At 38.2% G+C, this 21,106-nt stretch overlaps 1 protein-coding gene across 2 annotated transcripts in view; it reads left to right on the top strand.

Moving 5' to 3' along the window:
• Positions 1 to 19,369, top strand: part of SLC2A2 (solute carrier family 2 member 2) — a 28,118-nt gene extending 8,749 nt beyond the window's left edge. Inside the window, exons 3-11 of one of the 2 annotated variants that reach the window (XM_060100035.1) lie at positions 1,584 to 1,840; positions 6,660 to 6,784; positions 9,623 to 9,738; positions 10,643 to 10,805; positions 11,293 to 11,480; positions 13,921 to 14,025; positions 18,111 to 18,212; positions 18,878 to 19,081; positions 19,169 to 19,369. In XM_060100035.1, the coding sequence (XP_059956018.1) occupies positions 1,584 to 1,840; positions 6,660 to 6,784; positions 9,623 to 9,738; positions 10,643 to 10,805; positions 11,293 to 11,480; positions 13,921 to 14,025; positions 18,111 to 18,212; positions 18,878 to 19,081; positions 19,169 to 19,369 (1,461 nt within the window). The remainder of the gene's footprint in view (positions 1 to 1,583; positions 1,841 to 6,659; positions 6,785 to 9,622; positions 9,739 to 10,642; positions 10,806 to 11,292; positions 11,481 to 13,920; positions 14,026 to 18,110; positions 18,213 to 18,877; positions 19,082 to 19,168) is intronic. The other variant, XM_060100036.1, reaches the window with a different exon arrangement.
• The last annotated feature ends 1,737 nt before the right edge of the window (positions 19,370 to 21,106 follow it).

Raw genomic sequence — 21,106 nt, 5'->3', positions numbered from 1 at the left:
TTGAATTTGTATACCAACTTTATTTTTGGCCTTATCTTTCCCAATCTTTATTCTTATACCTACTTTTATGTTTCTATGAAAGTATTTACAGAAGCCAATTTAAATCCTCCTATGCAGGGGTAACAGTGGAGTCAAAATATATCTTTTCAACCTGCAGGATATTTTCAATTTGGATAGTTGCCAACCTTTAAAACTTGAAGAATTTTACATAAAATTCCAGATTTCTGGCTTCTCGTTAAAAATTAAAGGTCATAATAGACATTTCTCCAAAGAAGATATACAGATTGCCAACAAACACATGAAAGGATGCTCAACATCTTTACTCATTAGAGAAATGCAAATCCAAACTACAGTGAGGTGTCACCTCACACCGGTCAGAATGGCCATCATCCAAAAATCTGCAAACAATAAATGCTGGAGAGGGTGTGGAGAAAAGGGAACCCTCTTGCACTGTTGGTGGAAATGTAAATTGATACAGCCACTATGGAGAACAGTATGGAGGTTTCTTAAAAAACTAAAAGTAGAACTACCATATGACCCAGAAATACCACTACTAGGCATATACCCTGAGAAAACCATAATTCAAAAGGATACATGTACCACAATGTTCATTGCAGCACTATTTACAATAGCCAGGACATGGAAGCAACCTAAGTGTCCATCAACAGATGAATGGATAAAGAAGATGTGGCACATATATACAATGGAATATTACTCAGCCATAAAAAGAAACAAAATTGAGTTATTTGTAGTGAGGTGGATGGACCTAGAGTCTGTCATACAGAGTGAAGTAAGTCAGAAAGAGAAAAATAAATACCATATGCTAACACATATATATGGAATCTAAAAAAAAAAAAAAAAAGGTTCTGATGAACCTAGGGGCAGGACAAGAATAAAGACTCAGATGTAGAGAATGGACTTGAGGACGTGGACAGGGAGAAAGGTAAGCTGGGACGAAGTAAGAGAGTGGCATGGACATATATTCACTACCAAATGTAAAATAGATAGCTAGTGGGAAGCAGCCTCATAGCACAGGGAGATCAGCTCGGTGCTTTGTGTCCACCTAGAGGGGTGGGATAGGGAGGGTGAGAGGGAGGTGCAAGAGGGAGGGGATATGGGGATATACGTATGCATATAGCTGATTCACTTTGTTACACAGCAGAAACTAACACAACATTGTAAAGCAATTATACTCCAATAAAGATGTTAAAAAAAAATTAAAGGTCATGCAACACTAGTCTCACATTGCAACTTCCTCCTTCAGATGGGACAAATAAATTCTGCCAACTCACTATTACATTCTCAAAATTACAGACAGTATTTCAGTCCTCTAGTCATCAAGATCCTTCTTGCCTCCTTCACTTGTTTGTTCCTGCCTGGTTCCTGTTGGCACTGGAATCTGTGACCTCTGTTTTATAGGATATGGTCAACTGAAACAACTATATGCGTTAGTATGTGCATAACACACATAATTGAGATAATCCTGTTTAAACACCTAACAAATATTTTAAAGGAAAAACAAACAAAAAATATACAGAATGTTTGGAATATTGGAGCTATTTTTCTTTATTTTATCTCCTTAGGTAATAATAACCCATTATAGACATGTTTTGGGTGTTCCGCTTGATGACCGAAAAGCTATCAACAGCTATGCTATCAACAGTACAGAGGAACTACCCACAAGCCTAGGGGACCCAACACCAACCCCTTGGGCTGAGGAAGAGCCTGTGGCATCTGCTAGCCTCATCACCATGCTCTGGTCCCTGTCTGTGTCCAGTTTTCCAGTTGGTGGGATGATTGCCTCATTCTTTGGTGGGTTGCTTGGAGACCAGCTTGGAAGGTAGGCAAATTTCATAAACAAGCAGAAACACAGAAACGTCAGCATTTTGGGTGTCATAATTTGTTTAGAAAGAAATCATCTTTCCTTTTGTGGAATAGTTTCAGAGTTGTTTTTTCAACTCATGACCCTATGAGTTAGGTTGGTATTGCACCAAATAATGGAGAAATCTGTTGCAACCATCGGCTTAATAGTGGAGGCATTTACAGCAGAAGTGAGTTTGGTGTGTATTTCTAGATAATCACTCTGATTCTCTGACTTTCTAACTTGTAAAACATATTGAGAAACCACTGCACAAGTGGTTTACTCAGGAACTCAGTGGGGAGTCAAGCATGGAATTTTTAACCTGGGAGTCGATTGTTGGCTTCATCAAATTGCTCCATTTCTCAGACATCCAGGTTTTCATTTTCAGATTAGAGTTTGACATTTGGATCAGTCAGGTCCTAAGGTCCAGTCAATATCCCCAGCTCCCAGTTGCCCAATATACTTGGAGTGGGGTTTCTAGCTGCTGCTCCTTTTATCTCAAAGCCCCAACAAGGGGCTGAAGCAAGTGTTGTCTCCATTTCTCTACTTTGGTTTCTATTATGTGTTTTGGATTAAAAACATCAGTGGAACTCCTTTACCCTCAAATTTCATTTAGTCATGTGATGTACTAAAGCTCTTGGATCCCCCCACCCCCATAGAGAGGAAGTAAAACAGAAAATAAAACGGTTATTTCTTTAGATTTATTTTCTGCTCTTTGCATCCATCTTTTATCACATTTTTCTCATGATAAAAACATGCAAATATGGAAAAGTTAGAAAATGCAAAACCTTTAAAGTTCTAAATGATATAGGCAACTATCTTAGTAATACTGGATTACAATTCATTTAACTATTTTAAAAAATATTTATTTATTGTATTTATTTCTTTTCCTTTTTTTTGGCTGTGTTGGGTCTTAGTTGCAGCACACAGGATCTTTGTTGAGGCATGTAGGATCTTTTTTGTTATGGCACGCAGTCTGCTCAGGTTTCTCTCGAGTTGTGGTGTGCTGGTTTTCTCTCTCTCGTTGAGGCGCGTGAGCTCAGTAGTTGTGGCGTGTGGGCTTAGTTGCCCTGCAGCACGTGGGATCTTAGTTTCCCGACCAGGGATCGAACCCGCGTCCCCTATATTGGAAGGCGGATTCTTTACCACTGGACCACCAGAGAAGTCCCTCATTTAATTATTAAAATCCCTACTTTTTTTTTCTTGGCCACGCCACATGGCATGTAGGAATCTTAGTTCCCTGACCAGGGATCGAACCCGCGCCCCCTGCAGTGGAAGTGCAGAGTCTTAACCACTGGACCACCAGGGAAGTCCTAAAATTCCTACTTTAAATTATAGTTTTCCCTCTCTGGTTATTAAATTCTGATAAGTTCTTCCTCTTGTACTGGAGCTTTTATACAATAAGACTTTAAGAATTTCTCTTAAGTAATGGGTAGCATGGTAATGCAAGTTTTATTCTTACTCTTATTTGAGAGGGACTTCCTCTACCATAAAAGAAAATGGTCAGTTCTTCAAATTTTTATCAACTTACTGGTGTTTAGCTGATCTTTAAATCAGTATCCATAAATTATGCAGGTTATTAGCTGGCTTTAATTATTTTAAAAATTTAAAAATCATTTCAATTTGCACCAAGTTGGTTTAAGCAGTAGTTGGAAATTTTTCTAGATTAATTATGTCTAAAATAAATAAAATTAAGCAAAGCTAAGTTAAAATTTTAAATATGGATAGACCGACTCTTTTAGCAGCTATTGACGTTTTATACTTCTTCTCATCACCGAAGAAAAAATTTAAGCCCTTGTCCCTCATTTAGAGAAGAGATTCTAACAATCCAGTGACTTACTCTAAAACATTTAATTAGTGTCCTGGCGATGGAATCAGGATGCTTGTCTTCTCAAGTCTTAGGATTTAGGGGCATCCCTGGTGGTCCAGTGGGTAAGACTCTGTGCTGCCAAAGCAGAGGGTCCAGGTTTAATCCCTGGTCGGGGAACTAGATCCCACATGCATGCCACAACTAAGAGCCCAAATGCCTCAACTACAGATCCCACATGCCGCAACTAAAACATGCCACAATGAAGATCCTGCTTGCTGCAACTAAGACGAAGCGCAGCCAAAAAAAAAAAAAAAAGGTCTTAGGATTTAGCATCAACAATGGTCATACCCCAAAACAATGTCAAATGACCATTTATCAAATTATTTATTGTGAACTAAAAGTGAGACTTCCTCCAACTCTCAGTAGAAAAATGATCCTCCTTGAAAATAGCCCTAAAACTAATAATTTTAACTTCAAAATTAAGACAAAATAGTTCAGTCTCTCTCACAAAACTATTTTTCTAGGGAGATTCACTGAGAAATAATATAATGGTCCTTGTTGCCAGGGTCATTGCTCTACTAGTTAAAAGTACATAAAAGTGTACTTTTCCATTACTGCTTTAAAAAACATCTTTCCTTGTAATTGTGTTAATAGTCAATAGATGTCTATAGCCACTATTTTATAGATTTGGGTTCTCAAAGTCAAATTTTACTTAAAATTTAAGTACCAGGGTAAGGTGGGGGAGACCATGATCTGGGCAATCCACACTACCATGAGTGAAGGAAGGTGTACACAGCTTGCCTTTGAATATGTTCTTTCTTTTGTATCAAAAATGGAACTCACCAAAATAAAGCATTAACCTTTGGTTTCACACAGATCAAATCCCAGCTCTGTCACTTAATAGCTATGTGAAAATGAGCAAGTTACCTCAGTTCTCTAAGACGTTTCCCTCTATCTGCAATGTGGGGAAAAAAATACCTCCCTCATGGCATTATTGTAAGGATTAAATTAAAATGAATATAAAAGGTTTAGTACACTGCTTGGCACAAAGTGAGCAGGCAGCAAATGTAGATGATGATGATGAAGAAGCCTATGCCTACAGAAGTATTTAGAGCAAGATTTAAAGAAATATACTTAGACATATATTTCTTTCTCCCTGATTCAACCATTTCGTGTATTTTTAGATTATTTATTCTTGGCCATTTCTCACGTCTGAGCAGAAGTTAAAATCCTTTAAGGTGTATAGAGTGCTCCAGCATCCACCGGTGGTAAGGAAGAGGGACTTTAGAGCAATCTGGCTTCAAAAATACTTTCAGGCTATCTATCTCTTTTACGACTTTTTATCTTTTCCCTGCCTAATGGAATATACTATTAGCTAGCTAGTAACAGTTTCCTAGGGTAAATTATTGAATTTGCCTGCCCTCTGTCCTTGTGCAGAGAAAAAGCACTTCACATAGAAACACCCCTGTCTTTTTCTACTATGCAGTTCTGAAGCTGGTCAGCTCTAAAGCACTCTATTTACCTGTCTTTGGGTAGTTGATAACTTGCATATACTAGCTTGCCGTTACTGCTCTAATGAATTACTACAAACTCAATGGCTTAAAACAACACAAATTTGTTTTCTTACAGTTTTGGAGACCCAAATTCGGTTTCACTTGGCTGAAGTCACAGTGTCAGCAGGGCTCATTCTTTCTGGAGGCTCTGAGGAAGAGTCCATTTCCTTACCATTTCCCAGCTTCTGGTGGCCACTTCTGTTCCTTGGCTTGTGATCCCTTCCTCCATCTTCAGAGCACATCACTACAAGCTTTATTTCTTTCATCACATCACCTTCTCTTCTGCCTTCCTAGTATAAGGATAGTCGTGATTACATCATTGGGCCCGACTGGATAATCTCTTCAATTCAGAATCCTTAATTTAATCAATCTGCAAAATCCCTTTGCCATATAAAGTAACATATTCCCAGCGTCTGAAGATTAGGATGTAGATTCTTGTGGGGTATTATCCAGCCTATCACATGGTTTTTTGGGCAATCATTGCAGTCTGAGATTATATAGTTTTATTTTCCAGAAAAAAAAATTTGTTTGGTGTTTAAGATACTTGCTTAGAAAAAGCTCAGCTATTAAAGTTTGAAACACTGAAATAGAGCATAACAAGATACTTACATTTCTTTGTGGGACAAAAATTTTCACACCTGTTCATTCAAATTCTTTTATTGGCCTTAGCATCGACTGAACTTTGAAGAAGGTTTTTGTGTACCTCACTTTCCCATTTAACAGGAGGAAGAGTATCAGATACCTGCAAATGTCAATTTTCATATGATTAATTTTGAAAATGATGTTTTTGTTGCTATTGTCAGCTTTATTACATATTTTACATTGGTTGACATTAACTCATAGATTCTGGAAATATGCTGGCATACAATGATAAAATAGGGATAACTATAGTTCTCTATGATAAGGCTTAAAGTAAAAGCATGTTTTAATTTATTGCCAAATAATTCATACTAAAGAAAACTTAACTTTGAAAGTTCCTTTCATGATCTATATCAACTAAAAACTTGTACCATTAAAAGAAAAAAAAAGGGGGGGAGTTATAGGTTACAACTACAGAATTAAATTTAGCTATCACCAGGCAATTATTCTTTAAAACAATCAACTTCTAGAAAACTTAATTGTCAACTACTTGAAAAGGTGTCAGAAGTGTTATCTTAAAGCAAACCAGTCATCATCACAATTGAATCATCTCTATCAAAATGTGGAGATCGGGTACATGCAACCCAAATTCTCCCATTATATATATATTACTTACTGTTAATGCTTTAACCCACAGACAGATCAAAGTAGCAATCATGGTTTAAGATTTCCCAACTAGCTCTATCAGCAAATTAAAATATTCAGTCTTAGGTAAAAATCTCAGCATGCTCTGAAAGCAAATAATTTTATCAAGTTTTGATGCTAAATTTATAATCCTTGCTTTTCAAATTTTCAGAATCAAAGCCATGTTGGTAGCAAACATTTTCTCATTAGTTGGAGCTCTCTTGATGGGGTTTTCGAAATTGGGACCATCTCACATTCTTATAATTTCAGGAAGAGGCATATCAGGACTCTACTGTGGTAAGTCACGCACACACACACACATGCACACGCACACTCCCACACAAACACATACACACATCTGAAAATTATTCTGAAGGCAGATGTGGTTACATGTAGGGAATTTTTTTGAGCCTCGAGTGACATCATGAAAGGGAAAGGCAGTAGCATAAAGTTGCAGTCCTGAGTCAGGGAGGTTTGGGACAGTAAGTGGAGTTGTAAGGGTATGTTCTTATCCACAGCAATGACAACATTTCTAGGCGTATGATCTAAGACAAATTATTCAACTTTGTTTCCTTATCCAGTAAGTGAGAAGGATAACAGTATCTACCTCCTGGAGATGCTTGTGAGAATAAGTGTTCAGCATAGAATCTGACTACAGCAAGCTGCCAGATGTGCTAGCTGTTTTACTCCTGTTGTTCAGTAGACAGCGGAACACTGCTATGCCCAGACCCCTAACTCTACCCTTATGGCCTCCCTGGCCACTGGTGTCTCTGTCTCTCCTGTCTGGAAAGACCCTGACATCCTGGCCCATCTCTCAGACCACATTCCCTAGCCCTAAATGCTTCCACATGTAGCTGGTTGAAGGGTGGTGCTGACCATATAGGGAGAGAGAATCAGGCAGAATCAGTTGGTAGAGGAGTTCAGAATGGAGGAAGGGTGCTCCTCCTAAGAACTTCACATCTAAACAGCTGAATCACTATTTCTTTTTTTTTCTTTTTTTTTTTTTTTTTTTTTTTTGCGGTACGCGGGCCTCTCACTGTCGTGGCCTCTCCCGTTGCGGAGCACAGGCTCCGGACGCGCAGGCTCAGCAGCCATGGCTCACGGGCCCAGCCGCTCCACGGCACGTGGGATCTTCCCGGACCGGGGCACGAACCCGCGTCCCCTGCATCGGCAGGCGGACTCTCAACCACTGCGCCACCAGGGAAGCCCTAAATCACTATTTCTTGGAGACAGCTTTTCAAACTACCTGAAGCAACTTATCAGCAGAAAGGGAGGATCATGCATTATCTAAAATAGTCAGATCTTTTGCTTCTCAATCCCAGTGACACCCATTGTCCCAAATCATAGCCACTAATAATATCCATTGGGGGTGGGAGAGGAAAGTGAGGGCACAAAATGGTATATAAAATATTTTTTAAACTTTTACCTGCAAAGGGGAAAAGACTATAGTTCCATGAGTCTTCAATGATCAGTTGAAACAAAAGTCTAAGATTACTTGTCTCTTTTTGTTAATTTCAGTGCTAATAAAAATAACTGAAAGGGTAGCTTGATCAAGGTAAAGAGTCACCCCACTTGTGGAAAAAGCTTTGGATTCAGAGTGAATCGATTCTGACACTGTCTTTGTCTGGCCTTAGTAATTGAATGTGAGACTCAGTTTCCTCTTCTGTAAAATGCAAATAATAACACAATCAAAGAAGTCCAAATCATGATTCTTCTATCTTTTCTCTCTATTTTTTAAAATATAGCAAGAAAAAAATTACAAAATATTTTTGGTAAAGTTGAAAATAAATGCTGTAAACATAGCATGGAGCAACCTATCACTAGCATAACCAAGTAACTTGTACTCTCCAACCACCTTTTAAAATTATGTCCAATCCTATTATAAGCATTAAAATTGCTAAAAATTATAGGAAATACAATTTGACTTCAGGTTCATGTGACTTCAGACCTGTGAGCTTATCTGCATTTTCTGTTCTTGGGATATAATGTTAGGCATTACACAAAAATAGTACAGCCTAGAATAGGACCAAACAAATGGATTTTTTTCCCCTTCTTCTTTAAGATCAACAGACCACTCATTAGAGTTACATGTAAAAGCAGAAATTCAGATGCTGTATCAATCATGCAAATGTTCATGTGATATTAAGAACAATTTGAAGCATTAAAAAATATTGAAAAAGATATTGAAACAATTCCTCAAAGCATCTTTCATACATTTGATAGGCAGGCCGTCTCTCTAAGAGGAAGCCTCTGACAAATCTTACTTTTAAATTCTTAAGAAAATGCCAAACATCGCATTCAGCCTTGCTCACTGATAGTCTCTGACCTTTTTATGCACTCAGCAAATGGCTAGATACTCCACCATTTCCAACATAACTGATTGCATCTGCATCTAGGAGCACTATAGAAGGCAGAATGGCCTAGAGCTTTTCAAATTTCTGTATTCCTTTAAGCACCAGAAGTCTTTATGCAAATAAAATCTTTTCTGAAGCCTATTATTTGGAGAGAATAAAGCTAGGTTTGCTCTGGTTGGAGTGATTGGGGGAAGAGCCTCTGAGTTCCTCAACCCCTTCCACCTTCCCCCTTGGCCTGGCCAACTCAACTGTGACCTTGAGGCACCTCCACATTGTGGAAACTCAGACAGGGCTTGTAGTTCTCCACTAACACTCTATTGCACTGTGATCTTGGCTAAGTCGTTTCTCACCTTTATCAAGTAAAGAAGTTGGCCTAGATAAATTCTAATTTCCTTTAATCCCACAAATCTAGAGTGAGAATATTATTGTGTTTTTAAAAAGCATTCTTCAGTCTCTTTTCTGAAGGTAACCTAAGGCATTATGATACAAACTCAATATTAACATGGATTATTTTTAACTAAATAAGACAATGCTATGAATAATTGCCAAATGCATGACTAACCATTCCTTTCTATTTGTATATCCAACTACAACTTCATTTGGAGTTGCACCAACAAACATTCTTTGTGTAAACTGTGTGTAATTGTTGGTGACAAGGGCACTTGCTTCCAATGAACTCAGGAAGGGAGTTTCAGCAGAATATTGACTGTACTTAAACAGAATTATTGTTACTGAGATAGTCCTGGCTACACTTTAACATTTATGTTCATGTTTCATTCAGGGTTAATTTCAGGCTTGGTTCCAATGTACATTGGTGAAATTGCTCCAACCACGCTCAGGGGTGCTATTGGTGCCCTTCATCAGTTGGCCATTGTCACAGGCATTCTTATTAGTCAGGTAAAAACTCCCATCCCCTACCTCACCCATCCTCTACTTTACCCAACTTCTCCTTCCCTGATTGTCCACTCTCACTGTAGAACAACACAGAGGAAAAAGGCAGTTCCACAGGTGGTAGTGGAGGTGGTATAGAGACATAGGCTTTTTAGCTCAAAGCTAAAGTACTACTACTCCACTCTTCACTTTTACCCTTGGAGTTGTGGTGGGGTTGGCACTGGAGGTGACCTGGTAAGCCACGCCTTGAACTGCTGGAGCTATTCTAGAATTAAAGTAGTCCATTTAGATTTCAAGGAATAAAAAATTTCAAAATTTTGCCTACTCAGATTTCCTTTGTTCTGAGCATCTTACCTGCTCAAATTTAATATGCAAATGCTTACAATAGCAGTTCTTGTTCAGTTGGCTCTATTCTTTCCTTCTGGCCTACGTTCTCAGAGGGAGTCCTAGAACCTCAAACCTATGGCTATCCAGAGGATAAACTACTTGCAGTAGGGATCACAAAACTAGTTCTCATCAGATTAATTGTTTTATCTATGTAACCCCATTCTATTTAAGTTCTGGGTAATCTAAGAAGAAATTTTTTTAACAAAGGTCCAAAGATGCATGATTTTTGCTGTTGTTTTAGATATCAAATGTGTGCTTAAAAGTTTGGTTGATTTGCATCCTAAATGTCCCATAGGAGTTAATGAAAAGAAATCTAGGTGAATTCTTTGTAGAACAAAGAGTCCATAATTCAGTTCAGATGAGACACACTAGCAGTAGTTTTCATCTTGTGCATGCTTGTGCGTACGTGAGTCACAGTTGTCAGGGACTACTATCAAATAGCCATGTGCTTTTTCAACAAATTGTTTCAGAAGGCGGATCCAAAGTGATGTACAGTTGATATGCTTCCTCCCTGACTTTTCAGATCGTTGGCCTCGACTTTATCCTGGGCAACCATGAGCTGTGGCACATCCTGCTTGGTCTGTCTGCTGTGCCAGCTGTTCTCCAATCTTTGCTGCTCTTCTTCTGTCCAGAAAGCCCCAGATACCTTTACATCAAGTTGGATGAGGAAGCCAAAGCAAAGAAAAGTAAGTCTATGGGTGGTTTTACATTCTTCCTATTGTTTTGGAACTATCACCTAATGAGAAAGAGTGTGCATGAATGGATACTCATGAAATTGGTACCAGTGCTTTCCAAATGAAGTCAGTGATTATACGTAAGAAGAATATGCAAGATCACTTAATATGACTGGTGTATGCCTTTTGCAACCATAAACATTCACACAAACCCAAACAGAAAATCCACATACAGAGACTTCTAAAAGACCTTTCCTGCATTATCCTTCTATGATAATGAGGATCACAGTTTTGTTTGTCATAAGATGAAGCGAAATGTTCTGCTTTTTTGAGAAATAAAAAAGCAGGATTTAATTTAACAAGAAAGAATTTCCAACACCCATGCTATTAAGCAACAGAAAGGGCTATGCAGAACTGTAGCTCTTTCATTAACATAATACAAATAAATTTATTTTTGTTTTGACCTGAGTTGTGTCAACCTGATCGTTTTGGGGGACAGGCTTGAAAAGACTCAGAGGAAGTGATGATGTCACCAATGACATCACTGAGATGAGAAAAGAAAGGGAAGAAGCATCAAGTGAAAAGAAAGTCTCCATAATTCAGCTCTTCACCAATTCCAGCTACCGACAGCCTATTCTAGTGTCGTTGATGCTGCACATGGCTCAGCAATTTTCTGGAATCAATGGGGTAAGTTTAAGAACGTCCCCTAACTCTTAAGAGCAAAGTAAATTAAGATAGATGAGGAAAGGGGTTTAAGTTTAAATAACTAAAGCATACTTTAAAATGTTGATATCACATGTCTAACTGCAACAAATATATTGAATGAGCATTAATTTTTTGTCTTGACTCATCTGCCTTCTAAAATCAGCTTACAGTTTTTTAAAATGTCAATAATCAATGGTCTGCACGTCTATTAAGATGAAGGTTAAAAGGCAAGTCATAATGAATACAAAAGAGGGAAAAGGAGAATAAATATAACTAGAAGACTAAATTACAAGGGGCTTCCAGAGTTGAGTATCAAATTTAGGATTTCTGATAGCCTAAGCAAAAGCAGTCCATGATTCCCTCTGTCTATTTAAATGAAGTATACCAGATAGCCTTGTGCAAAGAAGTTTCCTCCCATCCAAGAAACTTTCACTCTATTGGGGGAGATAGCACACAAAATAAACAATAGAGTGAACTGATATGATATTGGTGAGTAAGGGTAACAGAAAAGACATGACTGAAAAACATTCTGAGTACTAAACTAGCTAGCATTTAGGTTTTGAATTGAAATTCTTGTATTATGCGGACTCAAATTGTTCTACTGACAATTAGCTACTAGAAGAAAAAAACTAAGCGTCTGTTAAGAAACTAGATAAAGAAAATCACTTATCCCCTTTCATTGCTGTTAAAAATGTGGTTTGGGCTTTTATAGTGAGCCAATCCTAGATTCACAAAGACACTTTGGGGGTGACTGATGAATGGGCAGAGACTTGGGGGAAGCAAAGAAAGCAAACGTTGAAGCATGAGTTGAAGCAAAAGAAGACCTGAGCCTCACTCCACAAAGTGAATGCTGCTCTGCTGTGGTCTCCATCCTCCTTTAAAAGGTCCCTGATACTCATTTTTTATCTCTTAACTCTTTATAACTTTGGGGCTCAGCGACCAAATTCTGTATCCTCTCTCTCAGCTCTGCTTGTATATCCAAGAGCACAACACTTAATCTCTCTAAACCTCCCTGCTTTAGCTTCCATCCCAGTGCCTGACTTAGAGGCATCCGGGAAGTGTTGAACCACGCGCTGTCAGGCAGCCTGGGCTGGTGCGCAGTGAGTAATCCACTCCTCCCTGAACACAGTCTCAACAGTCCTCCTGCGTCAGCCATGTCTGCAGGGAGAGGCACCAGCAGCAGGACATGTTATGTGGGAAAGGAACTGATGGAAGATGATAGAACAAAAAAGATGATCTAAAAGACTATTATAAACATAAGGACATAACCAAATAATAAAGCCTATTAGGGAGGTTGTGAATCAGATTTCTCCATCTACTGAGACTGGTGGAATATTTGGGGTTACATGCAATGACAGCCAGAACTCTGATACACACTGGTGAGAGTACAAATTGACACAACTTTTTTTTTTTTAATTTTTATTGAGGTATAATTGATTTACAGTGTTGTGTTAGTTTCAGGTGTACAGCAATCTGTTACAGAAATCCATATATCCACTCTTTTTTTAGATTCTTTTCCCATATAGGCCATTACAGAGTACTGAGTAGAGTTCCCTGTGCTATGCAGTAGGTCCCCATTAGCTATCTATTTTATATATAGTAGTATGTATGTGACACAACTTCTTTGGAAAACTGTTGGGCAGTATCTATCAAAGCTGAGAACATGCATACACTACAACCCAGCAATTCTATTCCTAGGTGTAAATGTATACATATTTTACCAAAAGGCTTGTACTACAATGTTCATAGCAGCACTATTCATAACCACTCTAAATGATAACTACCTAAATACCCATCGATAGTAGAATGAGTAACTAAATTGTGGTATATTAATACAATTATACACTGAACAGCAATGATAATGAACAGCCTGAAAACACAACAATATGGATAATTCTCACAAAGGTAATGTTGATGCCAGATACAAAATACACACAAAATATGTGGTTCCATTTATATCACGTACAAGACTAGGCAAAATTTATCTATAAGGATAGAAGTTGAAAGAGTTTCCTTTGAAAAAAGGGTGACATTTAGGGGGCTTCTGGAGGGCAGGAAATGACTTATTTTTGATCTAGACTATACAGGTGTGTTTAGTTTGTGAAAATTAATTGAGCTGTACACTTAAACAATATGTGTACTTTTTTGCATGTATTTTATACTTTAACAAAAAAATAAAGTGCAGATGTAGAGTTTTCAGCTAAATATAAGGAGAACTTTTAAGTGACTGGAAGCTTTACACACTGAAGGAAGATTGTGGTTTCTCCTTCCCTGGAAGAAGAGGGTGGATAAAACCTTTTGGGAGTTCTAGGGACCCTGGTTCCATTGAAACACCTAAAAATAAACAAACTAAAATAATTCTTGCTTTAAAGCCATGAGTGCTAGGCTTCTTGATTAAGGCTAAACTATTATTATTTTGCAGATATTTTACTACTCAACCAGCATTTTCCAGACAGCTGGAATCAGCCAACCTGTTTATGCAACCATCGGAGTTGGTGCTGTCAACACAGTTTTCACTGCCCTCTCCGTAAGTAAAATACTCTATATAAATATTCTGTTTGTTCCTCAGTCCAGAAATGGGAGTAAAATAACCTTGTAATATAAAAGTGACCTATGACTTATTGTCCACGTGTAGTGGGTATGTAGATAGAACCAAGTGGGTCACAGGGAGAATCCTATATGTGAATAACCAACCACTGTATTGAGATTAGGCATAACTGAACAGGTGGATCACTGGTTCTCCTTATCTGCTGAAGATGTCATTGGTCACTCATTTGTGAATTAGTAACTCACTTGGGGACACAGACACTTGGTATTTTAGTGTAAATACCTGGGCTCTTTCTCCTTTGCTCTGTACTTAAGCCCCTTGATATTAGCAAACAGGTTGTCATTTCTATCAGCATTGGATCCTAGATCCTCTCCTTCCATGGTTGAACATTTTTATCCTGATATCTTAGAAAAAATATTTTAAAAGTAAACATGGTCCCCTCAATTAGATAGCTAAGCCTCTAGCAAAATTAAACTGATTCAGTAAATTCTTACGATGTTAGGCCATTGGGCAGAACTTCCAGGTAGTTCACAAGGCCATGGCTTCTGGTGATGTATATGACTGTGGTATTATGAGAGGACGGAATAGAAGCAGTTTATAACTTGAAATGTTATTGCTATTTTTGAAATGTAACTTGTTTCAACTGTCAAATGTTATTATGTACTATTGAAAATTTTTCTCAACAAGGGAAGAGGTCATATACTCTTCTTAAGACCAAATACCTTATCTAAGGAACAATTCAGTATATTGACAGTAATAATATTTAATATAACAATCTAAGAATTAAAGTAAGCAAAAAACAACAACAAAACCCCCCAAACTTCCCAACTAACGTAACTCACTTTAAAATGAGGATAATTGAGCTTATTTTTATCTTTGAATACAGATGTTAAAAAAGCTTGTGCTTTTTAATTTTGGTCACAGTGCTATATACTCAATATACGTTAGTCACTTGTTTTTCATTCTCAGCACATGGACTTTTAACTATTACCTAGAGTAGTCAATAAATTACAGCCTGGCTACCTAGATCAAAAGGCAGGTTTGTCCAGACCACATTAAACAGAACTGGACCTTGGAAAGAGAAGGAAGAATAGATAATAAGGGAACACCAGTGCGTCCGTAGAAATGCCTTTAGAGGTAATGCCTGTTCAATCCAAAAGGCCACTCTAAACCAATAAAGGCCTGGTACTAGGATGGAATCCAAGGGACTATTCCCATTCTTTTGTCTCCTGAGATAATAATTTTGCAAATCCCACTTCAACATATTTTTCTCATATAGAGACTATGATTAAAACATTTTATGTGTAACAGGATTTGCTATGTAAAGCATCATGTTATCAAGATCAGGGTAACCCAAACTCTAAGAATGCCTAACGAGAAAACTACTGCAGAATTCCATTTGTGTCCTCCCCGCCACCAGCCAACCCCATGGAGTGGGAAGAGTTGTTCTGAAAATAGAGCCTTGATTATTTTGAATCTACCTTTTTTGAACTCATCCTTTTATTCTGTGAAAGTTTTTGCATGGCTGACATAATTTTTTTTTTTTTTTTTTTTTTTTTTTGCCGTACGCGGGCCTCTCACTGTTGTGGCCTCTCCCGTTGCGGAGCACAGGCTCCAGACGCACAGGCTCAGCGGCCATGGCTCACGGGGCTCAGCCGCTCCGCAGCATGTGGGATCTTCCTGGACCGGGGCACGAACCCGTGTCCCCTGCATCGGCAGGCGGACTCTCAACCACTGCGCCACCAGGGAAGCCCCCTGACACAATTTTAAAAAGTCAACTCTAATCAACTGTCTAATTAACCCTCCAGGACTACAGATAACAGTTAACATTTTTAATTATATTTATGTTTGAAAAGTTGTTTTAAAGTTCAAAGAAGTACAAAAAGGACAGCCTCTCAGTCTTCCAGTTTCTCTTGCCAAAATCAACCAAGTTTACCGAATTCCGTGTATCCTTTCAAATAAAGATGTGCAATTAGGAATATGTACTGATAACATTAATGTTTCAACAGTTTGGAAGGAACATAATCAATTATTTTTTCTGGATGAGTACTTGGAGAAAGAGATAGACTTTCCTAACTCGATGCTGAATTATGTTCCACATTGCCAGATTTTCTTTTAAACTAATGAGCTGGTAGAAGGGAGCCTGTAATCTTGAGTGAGCAAACAAAACAGGAAGAATATAAAGGGAACTGGAAGGCAGCATAGGTCTAGAGGAAAAAGAGTGGCTCCAAGTAAGCATCCAGGATCTGAGTGATGTACAGTGTCTGCAGCGAAAATGAGAATTAAGGTCAGGTAGACATCTCTGGCCCCTGACCAAATCTCACCCTGTATCACACCCCTTCCTGAGTGTCACCTAGCCCCAAGGAGGGAGTCCAACTCATTTTTCAAGACATGTAGTTTTAGAGCTTATAATCCTATTAGCAATAATTGTTCAGAAATAGAAGAAACAGACACAGTAAAAGCCCTTATTCCTGAAGAAATCCTCCAGTTTTCTTGGCAGCTTGACATGGTGTCATCAAATCAGATTTAAAAGTCATAATTAAAGAGTCAAAATATATAGAGAAATTTTATGAACTTGAGAAAGGTTTGTTTTTCCCACTTTTTTCTCAACAATTAAACGTGGGCTTCTTGCTTCCCTGGTGGCCCAGTAGTAAAGAAGCCGCCTTCCAATGCAGGGGACGCGGGTTTGATCCCTGGTCAGGGAACTAAGATCCCACATGCCACGGGGCAACTAAGTCCGTGCGCCACAACTACTGAGCCTATGCTCTAGAGCCCATGAGCCACAACTACTGAAGCCCGCACGCCCTAGAGCCCATGCTCCGCTACTACTGAGCTCGAGCGCCTCAACAAGACAGCCCATGTACCGCAAATTACAGAGCCCACACGCTCTGGAACCCGCACGCCTCAACTAGAGAGAGAAAACCTGCACACCACAACTAAGAGAGAAGCCCACGCACCACAATGAAAGATCCCGCATGCTGCAACTAAGACCCCACAGAGCCAAAAAAAATAAAGAAAATTAAAAAAAAAATTTTTTTAATGTGGCTCCTTGCTTACCACCCTGAAGTGATTTGAAACTCTAATATGAAATGCCTCTTAGACGAAAGGGGCTTTCATTGTAGGTGAAAAGAAATGTTTCTCAGATATTTTCAGAGCCAAAGCTCACTATACTAAGGGTATTGGATTGCTGCTGATTTACTGATAGATTTATGAGCCTAACCAATTTACTCACTGAAGTGAGAAATTATGACAGGTAGTTTTTGTGTGTGTAACTCACCAACCTTGGCAGTATTCCAAGGATCAAGCAAGAGTCTATTCAACAAACTCTGGCCCTGGCTCATTGTAAATCTTAACCATTAGTGCAAAGATCCACAGACACAAAGGAATCGACGCCAAATCTCCTGAATTAGGATAAGAAAGCACTTTAACCTTTTGCTTGAAAGTCATACCTTTTCAAGTGGATAGTTCATTACCAGCACCAGGTACATTTAGGCTCACCAGAAAAATGCGGACCTGACTATTTTGGTAAGGCCATCAAATTCTGTATGCTTCCCCTGAGTGGACACAGTTTGACTTTATTTGCAGTAAGAAAGTTGGATGAGAATAGTTAACACATCAACAGTTGTACTGTTTCAGGGGTCTGCAGTGCTCAAACCCTTGCAATTATAACTTAGGATAATTATCAGAAGGGAAATTAACGTCATTTTTATGTAGGACCTTAGTATTTTAAGTCTACAGGAAATATATTGGGAGAGATCCAAGAGGTCCAGTCTCTAAATATTGCACCCAAGGTGATAAACATCAAGTGGTGGTAATGCTATGGTTCTTTCTCTAGAATGGCCTGTTCAAATCAACGTGATGAAAGGAAGCCAGTAGTTGTTAATCACCTCTGTTCACTGAGAACAGCTTTGCCACCCCAGGCAAGAGTCACCCCCCTCCTGAGTTCCACATCTGTAAAACGGAATAACAGAACGGCCTCTTTCCAGCTGTATAAATTAAAATGATCTCTTTGGCAGTAAAAAACGATTTAAGTATAAAGCCAATATGTTTTAAAATTTTCCTAGGTATTCCTTGTGGAGAAGGCAGGGCGACGCTCTCTGTTTTTAATCGGAATGAGTGGGATGTTTGTTTGTGCCATCTTCATGTCGGTGGGACTTGTGCTACTGGTGAGTTTGGTGCCTGCACTGAGATTTTTGGTTACCATATGATAGCACTTCTGAGCTGTAGGTTAAACGTTTGAGATTGATTTACGAAATAAAGCAAGAGGAACAGCATATAATACAAAGGAGAAATGTAAAGAAAAAGAACTAGTTTAGGGGTTTAAATATAGAACATCAGCAGGTAAATTGTGCTTGTTACCCAGAGAGGCAGTGTATATAATAGTAGAGCACAAGCTCTGGGATTAGCCCAACCAGGTTCTAATCCTGGCTCTGCCACTTGGCTGCCTGTGTGACCTTGGACAAGTACCTAGACCTTTCCAGCCCAGCACCAGCATCCACTACTTTACAGGAGGTCATCCATCCTGTCTAGCAACCTTGGTATGAGTAGAAGCAAAGGTCACTGGATCCTTGCTTTTCCTCTTTCACAGGAAAAGAGTGACTAAGAGTCATGGAAAATCCTAATCCAGAGGATTTCCTATAGCGCAAAAGATTTAAGGATGACTAAAACTAGAATAAACTTGTCTATGACTAGAATAACTTATACTTAATTGAATATAAACACATCAAGAAGGGAGCTATGTCATCTCTGAACTCAGTGAGAATCTACCTAGCTTAAGGAAGAAGCAGTCAATGTCAGTTCCACTTTTGCTTTGTTTTTGTTTTCTCCTCAGAATAAACTGCCTTGGATGAGTTACGTGAGCATGACAGCCATCTTCCTCTTTGTCAGTTTTTTTGAAATTGGACCAGGCCCCATCCCCTGGTTCATGGTGGCTGAGTTTTTTAGTCAAGGACCACGCCCTGCTGCTTTAGCAATGGCTGCATTCAGCAACTGGACCTGCAATTTCATTATAGCTCTGTGTTTCCAGTACATTGCGGTAAGCAGCCTAATACTGTACAAATTTACTGAACAGAAGATAAGGTTGATGAGCTGCTAATTGGAACTCTGTTTATTCTCTGTGCAGGACTTCTGTGGACCTTATGTGTTTTTCCTCTTTGCTGGTGTAGTCCTGGCTTTTACTCTGTTTACATTTTTCAAAGTTCCAGAAACCAAAGGAAAGTCCTTTGAGGAAATAGCAGCAGAGTTCCGAAGGAAGAGTGCTTCAACCAAAGCACCAAAAGCTGCTGTAGAAATGGAATTCCTTGGAGCTACAGAAACTGTGTAAAGATAACCTGCTTTTTGACAGGAACAGAAACAGGAGGGAAGCAGTGTTTTTTAAATGACAAGTTTTTTGAGAATTTTATATCTACATCTTGAAGTACTGTTTTATTTTTTTAAAGAGATGTTATAGGCTTTGATCAGAAATGTTATCAAATATTACAAAGAAAGTTTTTTTTTTAACTTCGAGAATCTATTTGGGGTGGTAAGACTCTATAATTAAGTAAACCAAAAAGTCTAGCTCATTTTGGTACACTATATGGCAAGTACATTCTAATGTTCTTAGTGCTGTCCTTTACAACAAGAGTATCCTGAAGTTGAAGCAGTTTCAGAGTTATTGCTTCATTAAGCACGTGACTAGAAACCTGAAGACACAACCAAAATTTACATATTTAAATACGATTAAGTTGGAATTTTCCTACCTGCAGACCTCATATCAATACTAAGGGAGATATGACTAGTGGCAGTAAGGTCCATGTTAAAATTGATAACTTTTCCAATTTTTCCCCTCAGCTTTTTTCTTGTGCATTAGAATTTGTGTTGTGCTTAAAAAGTTTTTTCTGTTATTTTTCATGCGGAATAGTTTATTAAGCACATTAAAATATGGTTATAAAGAAAAACTTTTATTTTGGGTAGGCTTACCAAAATCTTTCAGTATCTGGGGAAAAAAATTTTTTTTTGTTACTTTGATGACCAAATGGTTTTTGTAAGATTAAACACTAAAAGGTTTTACCTGGTCATTTAGCATGGGTTATCAGTTAATATTAACAGCTATTATAAACCCATGTTAATTCCTTGCTGGTTCAATCCTTTGAGCTATAGTTTGTTTTGCTTTTTAACTGAGCACAGCCTGGTTTTCTGAGTTGTGTTATAAAATATACTCAAACAGTGATAAATCAAACACTTTGTATATCTCCTCAAACCCCAAATAAGATAGAACAGTCTAACCTAGGAAATTGGAAGTAAAAGATTGCTCTGTTTGTTAAAAAATATTTTCTGAATTCTTATGTTTTAAAATAGAGTTGAAAAGGTAAGGTTGGAAGATCCTGAGGGCAGCCTCCTGAAAATTCATGAATGTTTAATTTCAGACTTGATCAATATCCTTTTTAAATTTTCTTGAAAAGACTTGAGTCCCCTAACACAAAACAATCATCCCATTTGACGTTTCCTTTTTTGCCTTAGCAGTATATGGATGCTATCTAAGCTGTTCTATTGCAATTGCTACCATTTATTGTACACTACCTATGTGCCAGGCACTGTTATAAGTGCTTTTATGTGGACAAATTGGAAATACACAGATAATTGAACAGACTTTCAATTACAGTCAATTTTGCAACTATGGAAATACAGTTCTGATGGATACCAAAGGCTTAGCAGGGAGCTAAAGTATCTTCAGGCTGTTTTCCTCACAAAGCAGAGCACTGAATCAATCTTTTTTACATCTGCTTTAATGTGCATAAAAGAAAGGCACTTTTTAAAAAGTTCTCTTTAAGAGTGGGAAAAACAATACTGAACACTTGGTGGGGGGTTGTTTGTTTTTTCTTTTTTTCTTTTCCTTTATTTCTCTTTCCTTTTTTTGACCAAATGTGTTTCCCTTTACGTAATTTGACATTCCAAACAACATGAAATTATTTCTTTTCACTTTGATTTTTGTTTCCTCTGGGCCAATTTGGGATAAACTACTTTCACTTAGGACTTCAGAACATAGTCAAAGTGAGCTTAAATAGTTCAGTAGACATCTTTG

This window comes from Mesoplodon densirostris, chromosome 5 (genome assembly GCF_025265405.1).
Source record: "Mesoplodon densirostris isolate mMesDen1 chromosome 5, mMesDen1 primary haplotype, whole genome shotgun sequence".
Classification (NCBI taxonomy): domain Eukaryota; kingdom Metazoa; phylum Chordata; class Mammalia; order Artiodactyla; family Ziphiidae; genus Mesoplodon; species Mesoplodon densirostris.
This window is presented reverse-complemented; position numbering and strand designations above follow the sequence as displayed.